At 36.1% G+C, this 12,193-nt stretch overlaps 1 protein-coding gene across 1 annotated transcript in view; it reads left to right on the top strand.

Annotated features, from left to right (window-relative positions):
* Nucleotides 1-12,193, top strand: part of LOC122815696 (mucin-19-like) — a 1,162,279-nt gene that overhangs the window by 289,882 nt on the left and 860,204 nt on the right. The window contains exon 4 of the mRNA XM_044088411.1: nt 2,199-2,316. Coding sequence (XP_043944346.1) covers nt 2,199-2,316 — 118 coding nt within the window. The remainder of the gene's footprint in view (nt 1-2,198; nt 2,317-12,193) is intronic.

The raw sequence follows: 12,193 nt of genomic DNA, 5'->3' as shown, positions 1-12,193 counted from the left end.
GGGAGGAAAGGCCTTCAGAGCTTTCCTGCTAGCAGAGAGAGTGAAGCTGAAAACTAAAAGGACAATTCTAGGAACAACAGAGAATAATTGAACACACACCGGCATAAAAAGCACACCAAAAATCAAGGGAGTATAAAGCGGAAGGAGGAAGTGTCTGCTGCAGCAGTGATCATTTGAATAGCTACTGTTATGGTAAGTTTACTTACACAACTGTCCTTTATTCATCATATTGATCACTGCTGCAGTAGCCTTAGCTATATGGCTAACTACATTTGGGAGATGGAAGAACAGACCAGGAGTCCCTGGAGAATGGTCCTAGCAAAACATGATCTGAACATAGAGAAGAAATCACGCTCATAGTACTTTATAGAAGCATGTACAGAGAACCAAGCTGATATAAATTATGTCCACCCTTTTTTGTATATTGTTTCTATTTGGTTTGATTCCTTGTACTGTTTTTCAGGGCTCTTGCCCACTTGCTAAAAAATGCTCTGAAGCTTTCAGCAACCCATGTGTCCTTTTATGGAGCTTTGCTCAAGCTCCTGTTAGTTGGAGCAAGTGGAAGGCACTCTTCTCTTTATGACCAGTCACAGGAGTAGTCCACATATATCTTAGGCTACTACAGTACTGATCCATTAGAACTTTTTTTGTTATTCTTACTCAACTGTACTTTATCTGACATTCATAACATCTAATTTCAACACCATACTTCCTATATTAGCATAGTAAATGCCATAATTTACTTTATGTTGAATTATGGCAATGTTTTCCTTTTATTTTTTAAGTGTGTATGAAAATGGTAAAAAGTGGTATATAAAAAGCTGGAGGCTATCTTCCAAAATTATAGATCTCAGCTTTATATTTTTTATATCTAGTCTTGTATAGTGTGTATGTGTGTGTGCATATGCATGTGTGTAGGGGGAACAAAACAGGGCATAAAGGCACTACAATAATGCACAGTTTAGGAATCATACTACATTTTTGTATGTGCAGAGTATAACATAATCTTCTGTATAAGATGAAGCCTTTAACTGTCTTGCTTGATGTTTAAATTATCTTTTCCAGAGTGTTATTCTTGATTCTGCTTATCTGAGACATCTACTGCATACAATCATATCAACATAATCTGCCTTTTCTTCATTTTTTTCAGTGTTTCATGCGTGTGTCTGTGTGTGTGTGTGTGTGTGTGTGTGTGTGTGTGTGTGTGTGTGTGTGTGTGTGTTAGTTATACATCAATTTATTTCATGAAGTTCCTTCTGTTTCTTGAACCTTTGTCTCTCACTACCTCTGAAAATATTCCTGCAGCTTCCATAGGTAACCTTGTAGATATTCATTCAGCTAGCATGGAAGTGCTGTGCTTTTTAGGTTAAGAAAGGCCACAAGATAATCCTACAAATACTAATATCACCTAACACCAGTTTCTGTACTCTCCTTTAGGGGTATTTTACAAGCACTACCTCACATGTTGTTTTCTGATTTATATTACCTTTTCAACTTAACAGAATAAAATATCAACAGTCATCTCCATTCATTATGACTTAAGTCATTTATTAGCAGTAGTATACTATTCAACACTTGAGATCATAATTCTAACTAAACATTTTTAATTATTTCAATTACATTTTGGTGATTAGAGAGTGATGCTAAAACATTTTATAGCAATTATATATAGACAGATAATGTCTTAGTGCTGTTGTAAGGTTTTTACACCTGTATCTGCAAACAATATTTCATAAGGTGTTGATATTGTCTTAAGTATAACTTTATTTCATTGATATATTCATAACTATCACAGTTTTTCATGTGCTGAAACACAATACTGTTGGTGATAATGCCAAATGTACAGCACATGAGTTATGAAGTAATACCTGAATATCTATGATAACTCATTGTTATTAGGAAAAATAAAATCATTGCAAATATGTGTGTATTAGTACTACAGAATGCCTGGACTGGAGCTCATTCTAAATATTTTGTATCCCTCACAACACTTGTTAAATATGCATGGAACCAGTCTGAACTTGGATTCTTTAGCTCCAAAGAAGGAACGTATCTGTTGTATCCATCTATTATCCTTTTTATTTGCATTCTTACCTTTAAGGGTGACATTATAAACCATTTGTTGTAATGTATTTTTTAGTTCTTCCTTTGGTTTAAGAAGGCCTTGCAGTTTAACTTTTTTCATTTGCTAATTTTAGAGTAAAACCTCCTGTTAATCAAAGGATGATTCGTATTCGGAACATTGGAAAAAATTGGATTTTCAAATTATCGAACGACATGTTTTCTTTGATTTGGAATAAAAAGGATGCAGTACAGGTAAGTAAAACATTTATTTGCTTATTTGCTTTATGATTTGTAAAGTGCCACTTTCAAAGTAGAGTGGTTATTTGTATTGTTAAACCTCAGTATTTTAATTGATTCAGAATGCTAATTTATTTCCTCAGTTCCCTTTGCTGGAATGCTATTGCAGTCGACTGCATTTTTGAAACATTTTTAGCTTGCACTTTTCAGGTGTGTGTGCTCATGCAATTAATTTTAATTGTTTTCATTTGAGGGTGGAATAGCATGACCTCAGAGATATTAAAATTATGGTTTGCACTATGATTTAGATTTTTTTTCTTTTTCTGAAATGACAAAACATTGGCTCCATACAAAAGACCGCTTGTTTTATTATACTTTTTTGTTAAGTTCAGTCCTTTCAATCTAACTTATGGGTCCTTAAGCCTCCTGTAGTATCTGACCTGGCAAAATTAGTGCTCCAGCCTCAAGTTCCTTTATGAATTCTTTTACCATCATGCCCTGGTGAGTAAGATTACCTCAGATCTTGTTTTCCAACATTGTGAACAGACTTGGATTTAATCTTGGCTACAGCTAAGTGCCTTCCTCAATATTTATTAATATAAAACTAATCAAAACTATTACAAGTTATATTCTGCAGCCATTTATTGCTGTTTCCTTCCCTTTCTAGCCCCTTTATTCTCTTATGTAATTCTTTCTTTTTCCCTTCTTGGTGTTGGGCATCTTTGGCTGCCCCTGTTATCTTCATGAGTGACAGATTCAGTTAGTGGGGTAGTCTTCTCAGATCTAGCAGAGATTTGTTTAGTTTGTCAGATTATGGTGAGGACTATATCATCTACACTGAGTAAACACACAGACCTCCATCTGGTTAGTCCTATCCTACAACTCCTCTCCTTCATGTCTTAACCCTGGCTTGAATCCATTGGTCAGAGCCAAGGGTAAGGCCTCAAAGCTACTGTTCAACAGCAGAAGGAGTCATCTGAGCTGTCAGGACACACCCCAGATGCTGAGAAAAAGAGGATGTGTGAAAGGAGGCACTTCAGACACCAACTCACATGATCAAGAGGGTTTCACCAGTCCCTACTGGAAGATGCCACTTTTGGCGATATCCTTGAGCTCATGTGGCAGAGGGGATACTGACCTACAGAACTTCCACCCCTTTCAGGATGAAGAGGTTCTCTTTCAGGCCTACAGCTTGGCACCCTGTTTCTTGGGTCATCCCTCCAGCAGGTAAACTACTTGATTTACGTGAAAGAAAACAAAAGCTGGATAAACGCCTGGTATACACCTCAAGCAAAAAAAAAAAAAAAAGAATGAAAAGACCAATGGTTAGACCACAGCTGAAGATAAAAATGGAATAATCCATGTCAGGAAATAGATCACTTGCAGCTTCACAGTAGTGCCCTTTATAAAACCAAAAGTTGTAACTGAGATGTAGTAGTCAAGGTAGGAAACGGTTCACTTGCAGTTTCACACCACTTTATTAAACAAGAGTAAGCGCTTTCACGATCTAAGTCAGCTGATCGCTTCTTCAGACTCATAAAAACAGTTAAAACATTAGTATTTAAAATCTGGTTCAACCAATGAAAACACATATAGAACTATAAAATCAAAATTGGGACGTTTACCTGGTGTTTGGGCAATAGCTTTGTTTTTATCTACATATAGAACTATGACATAGACTAATTAAAATTGCATACATCAGTACATTAATTTGCCTTATATTCTGCATAAGATGAAATAAAATATACATATAACAGACACATTTTAGGTAATAATCCATATTACTTAATGTTTTAGTGGTCTGGATTTTAAAAAAAAGGTTTCAAGGAAACAGCATTGTTCAATCCAGGAGACCTATCTGCCTGAAGTAATAAAATCCATCTTTGTTCTGCTTCCTCTACCTTATTCCTTACATCACCTCCCGTTTTACTTTTATTTATTATTTCTAAAACCATGAAATTAAAAATATGTTTCCTATCTTCTTCCACATGTTTTGCTAAAGCACTTGTGTCTTTTTTATTTCTTATATCTCTGCATTTCCCATTGGCTGCATGGGAAAAAGATCATGTATTAAGTGCTAGCAATAAATATGCTGGCAAAATTGTATGGTATATACGTTTTGTAGATGACGTCTTCCTGTTATGGGATGGTACTAGTGAAGAGTTGCAAGAGATGGTGGAGTACTTACATAGCACCACTGAATTTTTAAGATTCACTAGTCAACATTCCAGGGAATCTATTGAGTTCCTAGATGTTTTGGTTAAGAAGACAGCATTAGATGAACTTACAACAGAGATGTATAGAAAATCTACATGGAGAAATAGTATCTTACATAAGACTAGTATGCATCCAACATTTGTACACAAAAATGTCGTGAAAGGACAATATATGAGAATAAGCCGCTTACATAATACAAATGAAGGCTTTGTGAAGACAATGACTATATCAGAGAAAGACTTCTTAAACAGAGGTTATAGTAAGAAAGATGTAAATGAAAGCTCTAAATATACTATTGAAAATAGGGATGGGAGATGTAAACCGTTCTTCTCAAATACTATAGAAGATGTTATAAAAAAGGAAGGTCATGATTTTAAAGTTAGATTCCCTATAACTTATTCAAGTGACATCAGAAGGTTCTGTAATATTTTTGAGAAGAATTGGAATGTTTTATTGTCGGATCCTGACTTGAGAGAATTGTTAGAAGATAGACCCAGCTTTTCTTTTAGAAATAAGAGGTCCTTAAAAAGGCAACTCTGTTATAAATCCAGAAACAATGAAAGAATGATCCTATCTGATAGGCAGGGGACTTTTCCTTGCAGAAATTGTACAGCATGTGACTATTTACATAATCAATCTACATATAAACATCCTACACTAGGATTTATAATTGATATAGATTTTTATGCTGACTGCAGAACACAAAATTTGGTTTATTTCAGCTTCTGCACTGTCTGTCATGCCTTTTATATAGGCAAAACCAATAGGTGTCTAAAGGAACGTATCCTTGAACACCTTAGAGATATAAGAAATAAAAAAGACACAAGTGCTTTAGCAAAACATGTGGAAGAAGAAGATAGAAAACATATTTTTAATTTCATGGTTTTAGAAATAATAAATAAAAGTAAGACGGGAGGTGATATAAATAATAAGGTAGAGGAAGCAGAACAAAGATGGATTTTACTACTTCAGGCAGATAGGTCTCCTGGATTGAACAATGCTGTTTCCTTGAAACCTTTTTTAAAATCCAGACCACTAAAACATTAAGTAATATGGATTATTACATAAAATGTGTCTGTTATATGTATATTTTATTTCATCTTATGCAGAATATAAGGCAAATTAATGTACTGATGTATGCAATTTTAATTAGTCTATGTCATAGTTCTATATGTGTTTTCATTGGTTGAACCATATTTTAAATACCAATGTTTTAACTGTTTTTATGAGTCTGAAGAAGCGATCAGCTGACTTAGATCGCGAAAGCGCTTACTCTTGTTTAATAAAGTGGTGTGAAACTCCAAGTGAACCGTTTCCTACCTTGACTACTACATCTCAGTTACAACTTTTGGTTTTATAAAGAGCACTACTGTGAAGCTGCAAGTGATCTATTTCCTGACATGGATTATTCCATTTTTATCTTCAGCTGTGGTCTAACCATTGGGCTTTTCATTTTTTTTTTTTTTTTTTAAACTACTTGATTTAGCCATTAGGAAATCATGGCAGGAGTCTGATACTATGAACTGATTATTCAGAAGCCAGATAAAATTATTGGGTCTCCCAAGGACAAAAAGCATTGGGCCAAGTAGCTGTTGGTGGATTCCATAATAGTGAAAGCAGCTACTAGAAATGAGTTGAATGATGATGCAGCTACTGTCCATCCACCCAATAAGGAATCCATGGCTATAGACAGTTTAGGGAACCAGCCATATATTTTGGGTACTGAACTGCAACACACATATATAAATAATTTTTATAGGAATTTAGCACAACTAGTACTTGCCTATATGAGAAGACTCATAACATTTTACTTCAGGAAACAATTGGAAACTACCCCTAGCACAATGATTAATATAACCAGCCTGTCCATGCGTCTCATGCACACTGCAGTCGATGGAGTGGCCAGTGCCTCAGGCATTTTAGTGAGACTTCAGGCTTGGCTGCAACTTTGCAGACTACCTTAAGGCATTCACGGATCATCCTTGTTTTGTCCTTCTATGAAAGGATGCAGAAGTGTGAACAAGATGACAAAACACTTTCTGCCATTGGAGTGAAATTTGAGACCTAGCCAAGATTATACTGGAGGAAACAAAAGGGTCCAGAGTCACTCTGGTTTTGGAAATCCAAGCACCAGCCATTTGGGTTGACTTCTGATATGAGTGGCTGCTGATCCCTTCAATGGACACAAGCCCAGAGGCCAAGCAGGTCTGTAAAATTATGGGTACTGTGGGCCCTTTTCTAAAGGGCTACCTCATTGTCCCTGAAGGGCTGCTTGATTGCTCCACATTGGTGGCAGACAGGGGTCATTTAGCTCTCTACTCGCCTGAATGGATGGCCATAACTCTAGTACTTTTAATCATTCCATGGATTTATTTGAGTCCAAGGTTATCCATTACATGAAACTACTCACTGAAAATGAATACTTCAGTGAGTGTATCAAGCTGAAAATAGTACCCAAAGGACTTAGATTGTGGAAGTTCCCTAATAATTTAACTCAAAATTTCCCCCTGCATCATGATTTGCTTGAACTGTTTGACAGGCAGGGTTGGGAATTAATGGACATTATGATGAAGCACAACAGTAAAGAAATGGATTTTTTTGTACAAAGACATTCTTGAAATCGAAAAACACATTAAAGAGGACCTTTTGTTTCACAATGTGGTGACAAGTTTGATTTAATAATAGGAAAGGCAGACCAGGTTTCCCATGATGTCATGTGTAGGAAGCTTAAAAAAATTGAAAGGGATAGGCTGGAATACAACCAGGGGCAGGCCTACCCTTTACCTGGCTCCATTTTGTATGATAGTACCACAGCCCCTGATGATTGGCATGGTCGGCATAATGGTGATGAGCCTGATCAGGGAAACCAGGATCCCCTTTTAGAACAGGCACCCTGGAGATGTTTGGAGCAGATTCAAAACTGCAACGTGAATCAACAAGTGCCTTTTCATCAGTGGAGAAGGACGGGGAACAATTATCAATGTAGACAGAGAAGATAACTATTCTAAGTTATCTGGAAGTGCGGAATTGTAGTCAGGGGTCGGATGAACATGAGAATGGACCTTACATTGTCACCACCCAAAAAGGTGATTTTAAACTGTACAGTTTTACAGAGCACACATTTAATGTAGAGCATTGTGAACTTTTGAGTAAAGGTCTAAATTTTGCTCCTTCTGTTAGGCCAAGCTTTGAGAATTTGATGATTGATTTAAAATTGTACACAAGAAAGTTAAATTTGAGTTTGTTTTTTCAAAATTGTAATAGCCATGTGAGGACTCAAGAATTAATGCGTAGCAGCACGTTTAACCACCCTTTGCTGATGCCAATAGTTATTTTTGAAAAAATCTGTGAATTTGAATTTAAGAACTTGCTTGATGGCTCTAGTTATACTCATTGTTATAATTTAACTAAAAGTGAGTTTGAATTGCTTAAAAACTTATCTCTGATAGTAGTATCAAGGTAATGAAGCCTGACAAGGGTGGGGGGTATTATAGTTATGGCTAAATCTGATTACTGCAATCATATGAATGTCATGCTGTTAGATGATAGAATTTATGATGAAGCATCCATCAACATGGTTAATATATCAGATGTTCAAATCAACTATTTGTTGAAGGATATGTTAGACCAGGGCTCTATTTCGTTTGATGAACACTTTTTCCTTTCCTGTGAATATCTGCTTGTTCCTTCTACTTTTGGGCTTCCAAAGATCCACAAAAGTATTGTGGATCCCCCTCTATGACCCATTGTTAATGCCTCAAAAGCTAAAATTCACCCATTAGCTAAGGATGTAGATACAAAACTAAAAAAATGCTTGTACACTCATTCCCAAATTTGTAAAGACTTGTGGGACATTTTAGCTAAGATAAGAAATTTGCCATTTGATGATGACATAATTTTTTTGACTATTGATGTGGTGAATTTGTTCAATGTCATACCACATGACATAGGCTTAGACTGGTTTCAAGACTATAGTAGCAGCAGGTGTTTTTTCAAATAACGAGGTGTTTGTTTTGACCACTCTTATGGAAGCAATTTTGAAAAACAATTATGTGTATTTTGAGGGTCAGTATTGCCATCAAAAATGTGGAGTGGCTATGGGAGCAGTATGTGCCCCCATTTTTTCCAACATCATTATACTTGAGTGGGAAAGTAGGTATTTGTTGGGTTCCAACTATGAACAGCATTGGGCTGCATATTGCTGTTTTTTGGATGACATGTTTATTGCATGGAAAGGGCCTTTGGATGAAATATTCAACTTTGTTGAATATTGTAATAACACCACCACTTTTCTAAAATTTAGATATACTTACAACTCAAGCAATATAAACTATTTAGATGTTGAAATAGGCAAAGATTATGTTAATAGAAGGTATGTTAGTAACATTTATAGAAAACCAACTTATTCGAACAACCGTTTACATTTTAACAGTTGTCACCCTTAGCATCTAAAAAAGGGCTAGTGAAAGGCCAGTATGTTAGACTAACCCTTATGATATCAGAGGATGATGTTTTTGTACAATAAAGTCACAAATTATTAAGTATGTTAACAGCACATTGCTACCCTAGTTCTTTGGTTCACAATGTGTTTGCTGAAGTCAAAATTGCAAAGTGTAAGGTACAGGTACTCCACAACTATTGAAGCCAACCAGTAACAAAACTCAAAAATGTTCAAGAAAATGGCAGAAAAAATAAAATAAAAACTTTTATTCCATGGATAGTAAGCACTTTCACGTCTGCTCAGGACGCTTCTTCAGACTTTAATAAAACCAGTACAACTTAATTACTTAAATACAAGTCATCTGACACTTCCTACCAATGAAGTCACATCAAGGAACTTATCCTTATGCTTGGACTACATTGCATACTTTCATCAAGCACTATAAACTAGATGCTATTTCTAGAGTTAGAGCTTCCTTTGGTGCCATTGTCCTCAAGGCAGTCTCCTATCATTAAGCCAGCATTTTTGTAGCTTCGGATTCTGATCCATAAGTCGGACCAGACAAACTGACTTAATAGGATATGTTGGTTATTTACCATAATATCAGATCCTTTCATTCTCATTCATCTAATAAGATGACCCTCCCCCTGTCCTCCTTCCAAAATTGCCATTTTTTTAAGACCTGAAGTATTTTTTCGCTCCTTAACAATATGTGCATGGATTCCTTTTCCTTGACACCAATCTCGATCTGAGGTAATCTTACACACTAGATGATGACAAAAACATAATTACTAAAGAGATACAAGGCAGGAGCACTCATTTTTTTGGGGCTGGATTTGACAAGGTGCTTGAGTCATAAGTCATATCTGACAGACATGAATGGAAGGATCCAGCATTATGGTAAGTACATAGCTAGCATTTTCTTTATGCATTATATGTGTGGTCTCTCTTATTTCTTTAGGTTGATTGTTGAAAGTTTATTAAGTTACAATCCAGGAATTTTGTTTCCTTATGTTTGGACTTGCATTTTCATAGTAAGGATTACCACTGCTGAATCAATCTATATAGAAGGGTATCACTTAACTAGTTAGAATAATTTAGTCAAATTTCTATTCCAACAAATTTCACTACTGGTTAAAAATTATCTGTATACACTCTGTCTGAAGTGAGTTTATACATGAAAGATTAGAAAACAGTCATTTTATTGTCATTTATAGTCCTTTTTTAAACATACTTTTTTCATGTAACAAAACTAGATATTAAAGAAAATACTTAGTGATGGATGCATTTAGGATGTGCATATGATTCACTCTTCAGACAGAAAGTTGAGTTAACATATGAGGACAGTACATTTTAAAATCTCAAAAGTTTTTTTGCATTTTTAATATTCTTAATACTTAGCAAGCTACGGCCTGAAGTGTAGCAATGGCCAGACAAAAGGGGCAGCTGCCCCAGGCACATAGTGCTGGGGGGAGGCATGATAAGGAGGGTATTTCCTAGCTGTTGCATTTTTATTTCTGTACTAACAGAAATAAGAAATGCACTTCAGCCTTCAGTGCTTCAGTGCTTCATATGTGAAGAAGTTTTAGGAAGCTGTTAGCTATAGTTTAAAAGTGAAAATGATATAGACGGGACAGAAATCTGGATTTCAATGCCAGACTAAGGTAGTGGACTTTTTTCTGAGGGGATGACATGCCAGATTGGGGACCAGCACCAGGCACTAGGTGGGCCAGATACAGCTCTGGCTGAGGCAATGTTTTATATTTATTTTGCTGCCCTGCCTCTGACATTTCTGATGTAGTATTATAGAAAATGTTCACTTTAAAATTAAGCAATACTGATCACAACCAAGTTGTTAACATGTGAGGTTTTATTGTAAATTTTTTTTTCTCTAATGGATCATGACAAATGATGCAGCAGAAATTAATAGCTGTTTCCTCTGCTATTTCTTAAGGCTTCTCTGTCAACCTTGGATTTCCAAGTTAATTTCCAGTGTTCAGACATATGCAATTTCTGTCCTTGCAATCCATGATAAAAACACTGAGAATCTTTTTTTTAATAATCAGACATATGGATGTCACATTAGACCTCAGGACATTAAGGTAAAATCCAAAATATTATCACAGTTAGAGTGCATGGTCTCATTGAACTGTAATATTAGAGAAACCATAGCAGTTTTCTAAAATATTCACTGAGCGTGGTAACTATATGACATTTATTACTGATATAGTCATTGCTACTCAAGCAATCAACCCATAAATGCCCTTCATGAAATTAAATATATTTTTGAAGTGGTACTTGTGGACATTGGCACAATGAATAATATATCTATATTATACATACCGAATTCTAATGGTGCTGAGAGAGATAAGTACATTGCTGATGTATTTATCAGTATATTAGTTATATGTGCATGCAGTGCATAGTATGTAGTCTGCTCTAGGTAGTAATTATTTTGAGCACACTGTAGGTGCACATTCATAATAAAATGACCAATTAGATTTGAAACTAAATCTGTCCACTTAGCATTAGATAAAATGTGCTGGTTTGAGATGTAGAGAACCATGTTTCTTTTGAACAAGGCTGAAATGTTAAAGAAGTCAGACAATAGCTTGGGATGTAGCCAGATAATATAATTTAATAAAAATGTGCTCTTATTGCTGCCTCTCAACCCATCTAGCAATTTAAAAATTGAACCCCCCCCAACAAATGTTTGCATCCCTTTACCTCTTCTTCTTCTTTTGGCTTTTCCCAGTTAAGGATCACCATATCAGATCACCTGTCCGCTCACGATTGGCAGTGGAGTTTTTTATGGTGTTGAGTTGCCAGCCCAGCACCCAACCTTCCACAGAAGGCACACACATGCATGCACTCATGCCTAGGGCCAATTTAGAGTGTCCAATCCACCTACAGCATGTCTTTGGGATGTGGGAGGAAACCGGAGCACCTGGAGGAAACCCACGTGACCACAGGGAGGACATGCAGACTCCGCACAGAAGGCACCCCAGCCATGGATCAAATCGGAGGACCTCTTGCTGGGAGGCTGCAACGCTAACCGCTGCACCACCTCGGCATCCCTTTCCCTCTAAAATCATTAAATAGATATTTTTTCAATCTATGAATCTCTTATGGAAGGCATTAATTTAGACAGTTGTGGACATAATAAGGCCTAAATAAGCCATGGTTTCTCAAAGTAATGCATTGAAAATTGTACTCAGCGGAGTACAAAGAGTA

Source organism: Protopterus annectens, chromosome 11.part0 (genome assembly GCF_019279795.1).
Source record: "Protopterus annectens isolate FY-2018-M chromosome 11.part0, PAN1.0, whole genome shotgun sequence".
In the NCBI taxonomy this organism is placed as follows: Eukaryota; Metazoa; Chordata; order Ceratodontiformes; family Protopteridae; genus Protopterus; species Protopterus annectens.
This window is presented reverse-complemented; position numbering and strand designations above follow the sequence as displayed.